This window comes from Balaenoptera physalus, assembly GCF_965194825.1.
Source record: "Balaenoptera physalus genome assembly, chromosome: 1".
Classification (NCBI taxonomy): Eukaryota; Metazoa; Chordata; class Mammalia; order Artiodactyla; family Balaenopteridae; genus Balaenoptera; species Balaenoptera physalus.
This window is the reverse complement of record NC_138882.1, coordinates 157,291,339-157,306,378: the sequence shown is the minus strand read 5'-3', so window position 1 is coordinate 157,306,378 and position 15,040 is coordinate 157,291,339. Positions and strand designations below refer to the sequence as shown.

The window sequence follows — 15,040 nt, the reverse complement described above, 5'->3', positions numbered from 1 at the left end:
AGTGAAGTACTATTCAAGGTGCTAAAGAATACAGTGATGAATCTTGTAAGCTCCCTGCCTAGAGCTCCCTGGAGACAAAAAACTAAAACATGTAATTAAGGCCTGACTGAACGAAGAGAAAGAGCTAGCCATTAGTAGAATTAGAAGAATGTCTCAGGCAAAGGGGACTAGAAGCTTAAGCACATAAAGTGGAAAGATGCTTGTGTTTTTGAAGAACAAAAAGCATACCACTGCAGCTGAAGTGTAGTCAACATGAAAGACAGTGGCAAGAGATGAGCGAGGAGAGGGAGACAGAAGCTGAACCCAAAGGGTTTTGAGGGTCAAGGTAAGAAATTTTGATTTTATTTTAATTGCAGTGGAAAACCATTGTGTTTTAAGCAGGATCCCTATGATCTGACTTGGGCTTTAAAATGATGGCTCTCATGTTTCCAACTGCAGGAAAACATGCGGGAACAGTACTGGAAGCAGCATGTACGGAGAAGAGAAAATGATGGTTTGAATTAGGGTGGTAGCAGGAAAGATGGTAAAGAATAGTTCAGTTCACGATACAGCTAGAAAAGTAAAAGCCTGGGTTTTTATGCATAGGATTTTGGCCTGAGCAGCAGGATGAGAAGTGATGTCATTACCTGAGATAATAACAATAATGAAAATAATAGTAATAGTTAACATTTACTGAGCACTATATGCCAGGCACTATTCTTGGACCCTACCTAGTAACTCATTCAGTCCTTAGAACTCCATACACTTATGTATATTCCTCTTTTGTGGATGAGAAAACTTAAGTCAGACACATAAAGTAACTTGCCCAAGATTGTATAACTTATGTCACACCAAAATTGGATGAGAACCCAAGGAGCCCACTCTCTTAACCACTACACCAAAATAAGACTTTGAATATTAGAAGAGGAGAAAGTTTGGGTATCTTCGAACATTTAAATGTGTGTTCTCTTTGACTTCAAAATTTTACTTCTAGAGATCTATGCCACAGTGGTACATGCATATATACAGGAAGATACAAGTATAAGGGTGTTCACTGCTGCACTGTTTGCAAAAGCAGAAACTTCAAACTGCTGAAATAATTGATAAGAGACCAATTAGACGATTTCTTGTACATAACAAGGGAATCCTATGCAGAATAAGATAGTTCTATAGAAACGTATATAGAAAATGTTATGATACTCTTAAAAAATTTAAATAGGGACTTCCCTGGCAGTCCAGTGGTTAAGACTTTGCCTTCCAATGCAAGGGGTGCAGGTTCGATCCCTGGTCAGGGAGCTAAGATCCCACACGCCTGGTTCAATCCCTGGTCGGGGAGCTAAGATCCCACATGCCTCGTGGCCAAAGAACCAAAACATAAAACAGAAGCAATACTGTAACAAATTCAATAAAGACTTTAAAAATTGTCCACATCAAAAACAGCTTAAAAAAAAAAGTTAAAAAAAAATTTAAATAATGTTACCTTAAAAAAGTTTTTAAAAATACATTAGCAAAATACTATGTGAATTTATCATAGAAGCATTTTCTACATCATCTTTTGTGTTCTCCAAGTATAATGACTCATAATCTACACCACAGCCAGTAGTCTGTAATTTACATTTTAAGTATATAAATTCCAAGTACTAAGATTTCTAAAAGCTTAGAAGACCTTTTTAGCCGCTATATCTTTTTTTAAAAAACAAGACCAAAGGGCTTTCCTGGTGGCGCAGTGGTTAAGAATCCACCTGCCAATGCAGGGGACACGGGTTCGAGCCCTGGTCCGGGAAGATCCCACATGCCACAGAGCAACTAAGCCCGTGTGCCACAACTACTGAGCCTGTGCTCTAGAGCCTGTGAGCCACAACTACTGAGCCCACGTGCCACAACTATTGAAGCCCACGCGCCTAGAGCACGTGCTCTGCAACGAGAGAAGCCACCACAATGAGAAGCCCACGCACCACAACGAGGAGTGGCCCCTGCTCGCCTCAACTAGAGAGAGCCAGCGCACAGCAACGAAGACCCAACACAGCCAAAAATAAATTTAAAAAAAAAAAAAAAAACAAGACAAGAAAGAAAAATTTCTTTTCAATGTGAAATATTTAGCCACATTAAAAATTCTGCCAAATGTTTATAATCATTTGTTAAAATCCAAGTTACATTTTACAATTTCAGAGGATATACCTGGGTTTAAACAAACAGCAAAGCTGAATTTTTCTTGGGTGTCTTATCTAAAGCATTTTAAAGCAGAATTTGAAAAATGTCACTGTCTTGTTTTTGCAAAATGTGAACACTATGACCCCAATTTTATAAAAGATTTTTAAAAAAAAAATCACACATGTATATATGTCCATTTTACATATATTTATATAGTTATAGGGTCATGGAAAAAACTAGGAGAGAATCTATTTCAGGTTGTTTCCATTGGTACTAGGGGGAAAGGAAGGAGTGGGGGGTTTGTGGTAGGAAAGGAAGGGTGTCAGTTAGCAAAGAAAGAAAAAGACACAATACAATAAAGACTAAACTGTGCAAGGATATAATTAAAAGACTAAGAACTCTGTCATAAATGCCTGAAGAAAGGAAGCATTTCAGAATAAAATGAGTAGAACAAGTCTAGTATAGATACACAGAGGAGGCACTACATGTATTCTGTAAAGGTACACTGGCTAAAGGTTAGTTTACACACTATAGGGTTGACAAACTAGAGAGTATCAGAACCTATTGTGCAGGCTTTATATTTAGTTGTATATAAAGTTTAGTAAATTATACAGACTTCTCATTAGAGGCAAAAAGTGAAAGAAAAATACAATTATGTTGTAGGTTAGGATATGCACAAGACAGAGAAGAGAGGACTTGCTTTCTAGGCCTAGTTCTACTCCTAACTAGCAATGTGTCATTGGGTAAATTATTTTTTCTCTCTAATCCTCATTTTACTTACCTGTAAAACAACAGGGACTAGAATTCAGTTTCAAGGTCTCTTCTAGTTCTGACATTCTACAATTCTACCCCATAAACTATAATTACTGAAGAGTTGCCAGTTATTTTTTAAAAACCCTATTAATACCAAGAATTTAACAGAAGAAAGCTAGCAAACCTGTGCCTGAAGTAGTCGCAGCTGTCTGTCTTGCTCTGTGACGAACCTATACGCATCCGGAGATAGTCCCATCATTCCATTATCTGACCCGGTCTTGGGTGTGTGCACGCATACTGCACAAGGCCATGGGTTACGTGAGTCCACGTGTGGAGGTAGTCTTGCCACAGGCGATGGTTCTACATTGCTGTGGGAAGAACAACCCCCCATGTTTCCCTGAGGTCTCAAGGCTACAGGACTACTTGAGGAACAGAATGCATTATGATACTGAGCTGGACATCCACTTGGATGAAATAATGAATGTTTCTGAAGGGCTTCAGACTGGAGGTCTTGAATGGATCCTACTGTATTCATTCCTTGCAAAGAATTTATTGGACTATATTGAATACGGCCATGATGCTGAAAACAACTGCAAACATTTGTGGAATAGTAAGATGGTGGGGGGGGAGTAGGTATCTGAAATTCCATCGGTCTTCCTGAATTATGGGGTGAAAAAACAAAATTGTGTGGGTGGGACTGTGGGGCAAGGGAAGACTGCCTGGAATTAAATGTGGAGGATCTTACAGGATAATCTTCTTTGTGTACATTTCCAGCAAAAACTGTTTGAAGCTTTTCAGATGCCTCAGGAGATGGTCCATTAAAAGAAGACGGTTTAACACTGTTCCTGATATGGGGGTTCCCTTTCTTACAGGTAGATGGCCGTCTTACTTTGCAGTGTCTCAAAAGAGCAGTGTCCTGGTTTACTTGATTTGGTAGCCCTCTCAAGGAAGCCTCTCCAGCTTCAGCTTCTGGGCTGTGTTTCTCATCATAAAGCTGGGGTTGCAATGGCTCAAAGCGTTCAGAATGGTTAATCAACAAAGGAGGATTTTCATTATTCACCATTTCCAGTGGGTTAGGCACAGGGTTTGATTCTATGAAGTTGCCATCCAATACAAGTGAAAGTTCAGGAACTGATGGCTGGATCTTAGAAACCTGTAAGTGGGAAAGAAATGAAAGAGGAAAAAGTACTTTTTAAGATAATGATATATGCTTCATTTTCCTTTGATTAGTATTTTCCAAATTACATCCAATTATTTATTAAAAAGTGTTTATTCTTTATTTAGACAGTTAACAAATATTTTCTGGGCATCTATGTGCTAGTACTAGAAATGCAATTGTGAACAAAATAAATAAGGTCCTTGCCCTCACAAACTTATTTAACAATGAAACTCCTTTCATTGGAACATTGATTAATGTTGCTTAGATCACAGAACACAATATGGGAAACTATGTTATAACAGACTTTTTTTACCCTCCCTGCAAAAAAAATTATCAGACCTGATGCTTCAACACATCTAGTAAAGAATAATGTTTCTGCATTTTAAATAAGGGTCTTCCAATAAGTATTCAGAATATTCTACTCAGTGAAATTATTCACTGCTATTCTTTTTACTGATACCAACTAAAAGAGTTGGAAGAGAGCCAAAAAGAATAAACAAAATACTCAACTGTGGTGAATTTGGTTATAATTTAATATTAATTTAAAAAAGGCTTTCTCATTCCTTTTTCTTCTAATAAGTAATTAAGACACAGCAATTCTAAAATAACCCACTAGTTGGCCTCAATAAAAAATTATGACAGGTTATTAGCAATCTCTAAAAGGAAGTAGAATGTTTTCTCGGAATATGGTAATAAGAAACAATGTTGAGCTCTGGTTAATGTACAGAATGTGGAGTCTAAATGGGTTAAAAGCACCAGATTCTGAAACTAAACCTCCTAAATCACGAGGTTTACCAAATCCCAAACTTCCTGAATTCCAGCTTTACTACTTAATAGTTATGTAATCCTAGGCAGGTAACTTAACCAATCTGTTCCTCAGTTTTCTCTGGGAATAATAATTATATATACTTATTACAATATATGTATATATTCATATATATTATTACATATAATAATTATATGTACCTGTGAGGAATATATACATATCTTTATATATAGTCAAAGCCATATACATATAGATAGCTATATATATCTTAGAATGAACTTAAGGAAGTTTTAGGTAATATTATTGAGTGCTTTAACACGAAGAGATTTTTAGGTTTCTAATCACAAAGGTGAGTTCTAAGATCAGTGATACCTTCTGACTCACTGGATGAGGACTAGGAATTGGTCTTGGAGAAACATCTTCATCTTCAACACCAGAGTCATGATCACTTATTGGCATTTTCCCTGGAGGTAACTTTTGAGAAGACCTAAAGAACAGAGGGGAGAAAATGTAAGTCTTCAGTAATTTAGTTTTCATTTGTTCTTTCTTTCTGAAGCTGAATAAAGTCCTTTAATAAGCCACAATAGTATCTGGATCATTTAATTTCGTATCTGACAACCACAAATTATTTTATTTTTTTCAGGTCAGTGCCAGATGATCAGGAAAGCTGAGTCAGTCAGATTGATGCTTAATAATCTACCCTCTTCTGATCATGGCAAGTTTAACCCAGTTTTTCTTTTTTTTTTTAACTTTATTTTTAATTGAAGCATAGATGAATTACAATGTTGTGTTAATTACTGTTGTACATCAAAGTGACTCAGTTATCCATACACACAGACACACACACACACACGCACACGTGCGCACACATACATTCTTTTCCATATTCTTTTCCATTATAGTTTATCACAGGATACTGAACGTATTTCCCTGTGCTATATACAGTAGGATCTTGTTGTTTATCCATTCTATATATACCAGTTTGCACTGATAATCCCAAACTCCCAACCCAACCTTCTCCCACCCCCCTCCCCCTTGGCAACAAGAAGTCTGTTCTCTATGTCCCTGATTCTGTTTCTGTTTCACAGATAGGTTCATTTGTGTCGTATTTTAGATTCCACATATAAGTGGCATCATATGGTATTTGTCTGTCTCTTTCTGATTTACTTCACTTAGTATGATAATCTCTAGTTGCATCCATAACCCAGTTATTCTTAATGTCATAATAAAGCAATAGTTACTGAGCATTTTCTGATTCACCACTTAGGGGAGTATAGAAATTAATAAGATACAGAGCTTGCCATCAAAAATTTACCATCGGATAAGAGAGATGTATTCTCACTGTATTAAACATACTGCATTAAACACTCATTATGTTGGAAAGAAAAATCAAGTAAGGAATTACATTTTCCTATGTACTTATATCTGTGATGGTAAAATACTCTGAGACGTTAATTGAAATACCTCCTTCCATTTAGTCAGTTGAAGTTATTGTGTCACAGGTGCCATGTCCCAATAGAACACAGAAAAATTTTGAGTGCTGGTACTGAGTTTCAAAAGCTGAAATTAGAGTTTAAGACTAAAATTTGAAAGACTATATGCATCCAGTTTTTTTCCATCTGAAACTAAATAAAATCTCAATAAGATGAGGTAGGGAAGACAAAAGAAAAGCCAGAAGGAAGCTAAGAGAGCTTAGACATTAACGGAATTCCTAAGAAAGGGTCCTGTCTCCTTAGCAGGAGAACAACAGAAACCCCCAGGTAGATATGGAAGATTTGACAGCAGAATAGACCTTAGTCCCAAACCCTAATAGTCTGTAGAGGCAAACACAGAGTTCTTTCTGTGCCAAGGTGCTGCAATGAAACAATCTCACAAAGCTCTCCACCCACACTCAAGAAGGACATGGAGAATACAGAATGATATTCCATATGCCTCAGTGCAGCATGGACATGACTCAGAGAGCCAGTGACCTGAATAGGGTAAGGAGTTCGCAGCAGGATCCTGCACAAACCAACTGCCAAAAACCAGATGCAAATGAAAACACCTCAGGGACTTCCCTGGTGGCGCAGTGGTAAGACTCCACAGTCCCAATGCAGGGGGCCTGGGTTCGATCCCTGGTCAGGGAACTAGATCCCACATGTATGCCTCAACTAAGGAGCCAGCAAGCAGCAACTAAAGAGCCCACAAGCCAGAACTAAGGAGTCTGCCTGCTGCAACTAAGACCTGGTGCAACTAAAGAAAGAAAGAAAGAAAAAAAGAAAGAAAGAAAGAAAACACCTCAGCAGATGGCTGAGTGGTGTGGATGGATGATAATCATGTCACCCCACATCACCAGTGTGGCAGAGCATCAGTCCCCTCTAAATTACATATAACCTCAGAAGAAACAGGATAAACAGACCTTGAATTAACTGAAATTTGGCTTCTATAACTGAGCAAAATGAATAGGGGCTCAAAATAGAAATTAACTTCAATTACTTTTTTTTTTTGGCTGTGGCACCGTGCAGCTTGTGGGATCTTAGTTCCCCAACCAGGGATCAAACCCAGGCCCTGGCCGTGAAAGCACGTTGTCCTAACCACTGGACTGCCAGGGAATTCCCTCAATTACTTTTAAAAAGAAAGAAAGTAAGGGACTTCTCTGGCGGTCGAGTGGTTAAGACTCTGCACTTCCAATGCAGGGGAATCGGGCTCGATCCCTGGTTGGGGAACTAAGATCCCACATGCTGCATCAAAAAAAAGAGAAAAGAATAGAAACAAAAAGAGTTACATTTTTGGTACACCTGAGTTTGTGGCAAGGAATTAATATTTGCTACATACTTACTTATGATAAACATATACAAATATACACATAGATACACACATATAAAATTTCCCAACGCTGAGCAATAAAATCCACTTCTGAGGGACTTCCCTGGCCGTCCAGTGGTTAAGACTGTGCTTCCACTACAGGGGGTGCAGGTTCAATCCCTGGTCAGGGAACTAAGATCCCACATGCTGCGTGCCACAGCCAAAAAACCACAAAAAACAAAAAATATCCATTTCTGAGCTTTTTTAGCACCCAAGACAAAAAGAAAAAACTTAATGTTGTATAATTTTAATACCAGTTATCTAGGTGAGATAAACATTTTACTAAAATTAAAATCTAAAAATGACTGATCCTTATCAAAACTTTGGTCAGAGTTGAAAAGAGACACGGCCGGACTTCCCTGGTGGCGCAGTGGTTAAGAATCCGCCTGCCAATGCAGGGGACACGGGTTCGAGCCCTGGTCCCAGAAGATCCCACATGCCGCGGACCAACTAAGCCCGTGCGCCACAACTACTAAGCCTGCACACTAGAGTCCAAGAGCCACAGCTAATGAGTCCACGTGCTATAACTACTGAAGCCCGTGGGCCTAGAGCCCGTGCTCGGCCACAACAGAAGCCATCGCAATGAAGAGTACCCCCCGCTCGCTGCAACTAGAGAAAGCCCATGCGCAGCAACAAAGACCCAATGCAGCCAAACATAAATAAGTAAATAAATAAATTGATTAAAAAAAAGAAAATAGACATGGTTTTTCAACAATGTTAAAGAAACTGCAAGTGTCCCCTTAATTGGGCTTTTTCTTCCATAAACATTCAATAAAATCTTGAATAAAACCTTAAACCTTAAGACAATGAAGGTGGTCCTGCAAGTCTATAAGAATATAGTTTTCTGCTGATCTAACCTGTTTCAAGGATAACTTAAAATGCCCAAAGATAGAGTATACCTCAGACATCTTTCTAATCCCCAGAACCTGTGAATATGTTAGTGTAAAAGAAAAAAGGGAGTTTGCAGATGTGATTAAGTATCTTGAGATGTGGAGGCTCAATGTAATCACAATCGTCCTTATAAGATGGAGGCAAGATGGTCAGGCAGAGAAGGAGATATGAGGAGGACAGAAGAAGTCAGAGAGAGATTTGAAGATGCTATGCTGCTAGCTTTGAAGATGGAGTAAGACAAGGAATGCAGGTGGCCTCTAGAAGCTGGAAAAGGGAATACGGATTCACCACTAAAGCTTCCAAAAGGAACGCAGCCCTACCATCACTTTGATTTTAGCCCCAAAGATCCATTTTGGACTCCTGACCCCCAGAACAAGAAGATAATAACTTTGTATTGTTTGAAGTCACTTAAGTTTGTGGTACTTTGTTAGAATAGCAATAGGAAACCAATACGGATATAGTCATAATTCCCATTTTACAGATGGGATAGTGATGTTTACAACCAAGACTTGAACACATATATGTCTTATACCATAACCTGAACTCACAACTATTATGTTATGTAGCCTCTATAAATAGTTGGCATAGCTGGCATTTATTTTAAAACTGTATCATAGTTAACTTCCACCTACAGAATCAAGTGTTAAGGACAGATGAATGAATGCTATTAAAAAAAGGTCAAGCTAGGGACTTCGCTGGTGGTCCAGTGGTTAAGACTGAGTGCTCCCAATGCAGGGGGCATGGGTCTAATCGCTGTTTGGGGAATTAAGATCTCACGTGCCAGGCAGCGTGGCCAAAAAAAAGTCGAGCTATTTTCTCAATAATTGCAATAATCTATAATGAACCTGATACCTGCTTGTTTCTCATGCAAGTTACTAAACAGATAGTATTAAAGAGGCCCAAAGATAGGTTAAGGTTATAATCAAAAAGTTGAGAAAAGGACAAATCAGTTGTAAGCGCAAGTTAAAAATAACAATAGTTTCTGAGCTACAGAATCAAAGAATAAACCAGCATTCCAAAGTAACTTTTAAATGAGGTTATTAAATACTTGGCAAATATTAACTTAAATTAATGGACCTCTCAAATAATACAGAGAATTCAACACTCCATTACTGAACTATAAATTCCATGAGGAAAGGGATCGTGTCTGCATCTGTTTTTAATACCACTATATCCCCAGCTCTTAGCACATTATCTGGCACATAGTAAAATAAATGAGAAAGCTGGAATAGGGATATGAAGGATTAATTTTATGTGTCAACTTGGCTAGGCCACAGTAGCCAGATTTTTGGTCATACATTATTCTAGATGTTTCTGTGAAGGTGTTTTTAAGATGAGATTAACATTTAAATCAGTAGACTCTGAGTAAAGCATGTAATTCTCCATAATGTGGTGGGTCTTATCCAATCAGCTGAATGCTTTAATAGAACAAAGACTGACCTCCCCAAGAGGAGGGAATTCTGCCAGCAGACCACCTTTGGACTCTAACTGCAACTTTTCTCAGGCTGCCAGCCTACCCTGCAGATTCTGGCCCTGACAAGCCTCCCCAACTGCACAAATCAATTCCTTAAAACAAATCTCTATGTATATATATTCTGTCACTTCTGTTTCTCTGGAGAACCCTAATACAAAGGGAATATCTACTTTACCATAAAAGGTATATATGGACCCAAAAATTCACAACCATTATTTAATATTCTCCAAGTGCATTTGCTTTAAAAGTTTTCTTTTTTAGGTAGAGGAGTTATTTTTTATAGTAGTTTATCTGATAGGCCTAGGTTTAATACTACAAAGAAGGGAAGAACAGAAGGCAAACTAAACAAAAACAGGATGCTTCTTCTTAAACAAGATAATGTCTCGACAAATACTTTTGTTCCCCTATGTAATAAATCAACTCAAATGAGAACCATATTAGAGTTGTCACTTCATTAAAATTATCATCCAACCTCTGAGTATGAAGGAATGCATTTAAAGCAAGGATACCTATGGTATAAGATTTACAAAGAGTTTCCTCAGAAATAATTAGGGAGTTACTTTAATTACTCACCAAAAAACTAATAAAAGTAATAAAAAAAGTACACATGACAATAAAATATCTTTTACCTCTTAATTGAAAGATTCTTGGAAACTTTGATAAAAAACTCTCTTTCTGCATTCTGGCCTTCAGCACTCAGTTCAAAACAGGCTGGGTTTTTGTCAGAAGGTTCAACATTCTGAAATAAAGTAGGTCATACTTTGAGATGTGACTTACATAAATACCAGAGAATTCTATTTAGATGACAAGTAGCTCTGAAACACTGGGGGGAACGCGACTTCTGACTTCTGTAACTATAATCTTTTTTAAAAAAATCATTCTTTTAACTGAGATATAATTGATATATGACATAATACTTTCAGGTGAACAACATAATGACTCAATATTTGAATATACTGTGAAACACACACTACAATAAATCTAGTTAACCATCCATCACCATGCAGAATGATAAATTTTTTCTTATAAGAACTTTCAAGGACTTCCCTGGTGGCGCAGTAGTTGGGAATCCGTCTGCCAATGCAGGGGACACGGGTTCGACCCCTGGTCCCGGGGTTATCCCACATGCTGTGGAGCAACTGGGCCCATGCGCCACAGCTACTGAGCCTGTGCTCTGGAGCCCGCGAGCCACAGCTTCTGGGCCCGCGTGCCACAACTGCTGGAGCCCGTGCGCCTGGAGCCTGAGCTCTGCAACGGGAGAGGCCACCACAATGAGAGGCCTGCGCACCGCAACGAGGAGTGGCCCCCGCTCGCCGCAACTAGAGCCTGCGCACAGGAACGAAGACCCAACACATCCAAAAAGTAAATAAATAAATTTAAAAAAAAAACTTTCAAAATACAATATAGTATTATTAACTATACTCACCATGCTGTATATTACATCCCCATTACTTATTACTGGAAGTTTGTACCTTTTGACCACCTTTGGCCATTTCGGCCACCCTCAAACCCCCCCTCCCCCCCACCTCTTGCAAACCACCAATCTGTTCTCTGTGTGAGTTCAATTAAATGTTTTTTTTGTTGTTGTTTAAATATTCCACATATAAGTGACATACGGTATTTGTCTTTCTCTGTTTTATTTATTTCACTTAGCACAATGCCCTCAAGGTCCATCTATGTTGTCACAAATGGCAGGATTTCCTTCCTTTTTTTACAGCTGAATATTTTACCATTATATTAATATAATATGATACAATGTAATATCATATAATATAAATTACATTTTCTTTATCCATTCACCCATCCATGGACACTTAGGTTGCTTTAATACCTTGGCTATTGTAAATAATGCTGCAATTAACATGGTGGTACAGATATCTTTTTGAATTAGTGTTTTTGTTTCCTTTGGATAAATACCCAGAAGTGGAATTGCTGAATCATATGGTTCTATTTTTATGCAACCTTTTTAAAAAACTATCCGTCTCCCTACTACATAAATGAAAGTAAAAACTTAATTACCTTTACTATGTAACTTACTCAATAACCAGGGATTCAGTTAAAATAGTAACTTTAAACTGAGCATACAATCTGAAGAATAAAATGAGTGAATGATATATGTCTCTAAAATGGAAATAAATAGACCTCATTTAAGATGATTATGTTTATAATTAAAATACAAAAACTTGATTCATGAATCAATACAACCTATAAATGAAATTAAAGGCACAAAATAAGATCTAAGTGGAAACACACAGTTATTTAGGGATAGTAAAAAAATTTTTTTAAAATTAACTAATTTATTTTTGGCTGCATTGGGTCTTCATTGCCATGCATGGGCTTTCTCTAGTTGCAGCAAGCGGGGGCTACTCTTTGTTGCAGTGCACAGGCTTCTCGTTGCGATGGCTTCTCTTGTTGCGGAGCATGAGCTCTAGGCACGTGGGCTTCAGTAGTTCTGGCACGTGGGCTCAGTAGTTGTGGCTCACGGTGTGTAGAGTGCAGGCTCAGTAGTTGTGGCACATGGGCTTAGTTGCTCCGCAGCATGTGCGATCTTCTGGGACCAGGGCTTGAACCCATGTCCCCTGCATTGGCAGGTGGATTCTTAACCAATGAGCCACCGGGAAGCCCGGGATAGTCAATATTTTTGTTAAAAAAAAAAAAAAAAAAAAAGCAGAATTATTGTTCATTTTTGGCCTTAGAATGTTTTTACGTAACAACACTTATGGTTTCAAAGATCTACTTTTTCTGTGACCGTCACCTAAATGTATTGGGTTGGCCAAAAAGTTCTTTCAGGTTTTCCCATAAGATCTTACAGAAAAACCCGAACGAATTTTTTTGCCAGTCATATTAATCTATCCTGATTCCTTGGGTTATATATTATAGACACTGACTTTTAAGTATGAGAAACCATTTGTTATACCCATACATTTAGAAATTAACAGTCAGGACAAAGAAAACACTAAGATCACAAATTAACTCTCAATATCATAAAATGATACAACATATACATTAAATTCTTGATATAGTCTTCAAAGGTTTTAGGAAAACATGGGAAAGTTACTCTGTAGATAACGTTTGATCCTGCATTAGAATTTGGTTCTGGAGGCATGGCCTAAAATTTACAAAACAAAATTAACCATAAATGAATAAAGTTAATATTCAGTAAGATTGATTATAAATAAAGCCTAATAATTTGAGTACAACCCTGAATAGTCATTAGTGTGCTAGGTAATCAAATCACTTACTTTGAAAAGATGTAATGTTTCCTTACTAGTTAGTAGCTGGAATCGAAGGTCAGGTGACCTGCCATCACAAGGGAGGCATTCATAAAACTCAGGATCCTTATGTGTCACAGAATAGAGAACTATAATGAAACTTCCAGATTCTGAAAAAACCCTGGATTAAAAAATGCCATTTAATTAAAATTTACTGAGAATAACAAGAGTACACTCAAAGAATTCTATGTGAGTCTCTCAATCTAGTTAATAGACTAACTAAACAGTCCAATTTTTGGAAGAAAACTGAGGGGCAAATTTATGCTTACTTTTCCCTGACCAGGGATCGAACCCATGCTCCCTGCAATGGAAGTGTGGAGCCTAACCACTGGACCACCAGGGAATTCGCTATGCTTACTTTTTAATGTTACTAATTTTTAATTTTTAAAATACATTTATTATGGAATACATATTCCTTGTAAATACTTCAAACAAAAACAGGAATGTATAAAATAGAAAATGAAAACCATCCCACTCCACTCTCCAGTTTACTGTATTTACTTCCAGAATTTTCCCCTAGGCATATGCAAACATTTTGTACAATTTAACAAAAACAAGGTACTATACACAATATTTGCATTTGTTCCTTTTTTTTTTTTGAGGGAAAAGAGAAATAACATTTAATTAAAAGCACACAACGTGATTACTGGTGTTTCTAAACCACATATTCAATAGGTCTGTGATATAGTTTTTTTTTTAAATTATTTTTTATTGGAGTATAGTTGCTTTACAATGTTGTGTTAGTTTCTGCTGTACAGCAGAGTGAATCAGTTATACATATACATATATCCCCTCTTTTTTAGATTTCCTACCCATTTAGGTCACCACAGAGCACTGAGTAGAATTCCCTGTGCTCTACAGTGGGTTCTCATTAGTTATCTATTTTACACATGTCAATCCCAAACTCCCAATTCATCCCACCCTCTCCTTCCCCCGTTGATATCTGCAAGTTTGTTCTCTACAACTGTGTCTCTATTTCTGCTTTGCGAATAAGTTCATCTGTACCATTTTTCTAGATTCCACATATAAGCGATATTATACAATATTTGTTTTTCTCTTTCTGACTTACTTCACTCTGTATGACAGTTTCCAGGTCCATCCACATCTCTGCAAATGGCACTATTTCGTTTCTTTTTATGGCTGAGTAATAGTCCATTGTATATATGTACCATATCTTCTTTATTCATTCCTCTGTTGATGGACATTTAGGTTCCTTCCATGTCCTGGCTATTGTAAATACTGCTGCAATGAACACTGCGGTGCATGTATCTTTTTGAATTATGGCTTTCTTCAGGTATATGCCCAGGAGTGGGATTGCTGGGTCATATGGTAGTTCTATTTTTAGTTTTTTAAGGAACCTCCATACTGTTCTCCACAGTGGCTGTACCAATTTATATTTTCACCAATAGTGTAGGAGGGTTCCCTTTTCTCCACACCATCTCCAGCATTTATTGTTTGTAGATTTTTTGATGATGGCCATTCTGACTGGTGTGAGGTGATATCTCATGGTAGTTGTGATTTGCATTTCTCTAATAATTAGTGATGTTGAGCATCTATTCATGTGCCTCTTGGCCATCTGTATGTCTTCTTTGGAGAGATGGTCTACTTAGGTCTTCTGCCCATTTTCTGATTGTTTGGGTTTTTTTTGTTACTGAGCTGCATGAGCTGTTTGTATATTTTGGAGATTAATCCCATGTCAGTTGCTTCATTTGCAAATATTTTCTCCCATTCTGAGGGTTGTCTTTTCAACT

General features: G+C 37.6%; 1 protein-coding gene across 6 annotated transcripts in view; it reads right to left on the bottom strand.

Moving 5' to 3' along the window:
- STIL (STIL centriolar assembly protein) overlaps positions 1–15,040 on the bottom strand; it is a 66,232-nt gene that overhangs the window by 21,160 nt on the left and 30,032 nt on the right. For 5 of the 6 annotated variants that reach the window (XR_014255532.1, XM_082433296.1, XM_082433295.1 and 2 more), the window contains 4 exons: positions 13,260–13,410; positions 10,647–10,756; positions 5,181–5,295; positions 3,068–4,036 (listed from right to left, as the gene is read on the bottom strand). Coding sequence is in view for 5 of the 6 variants with exons in the window: in XM_082433296.1 (XP_082289422.1) it covers positions 3,068–4,036; positions 5,181–5,295; positions 10,647–10,756; positions 13,260–13,410 (1,345 nt within the window). In the remaining variant the exon portion in view is untranslated. The other variant, XM_082433299.1, reaches the window with a different exon arrangement.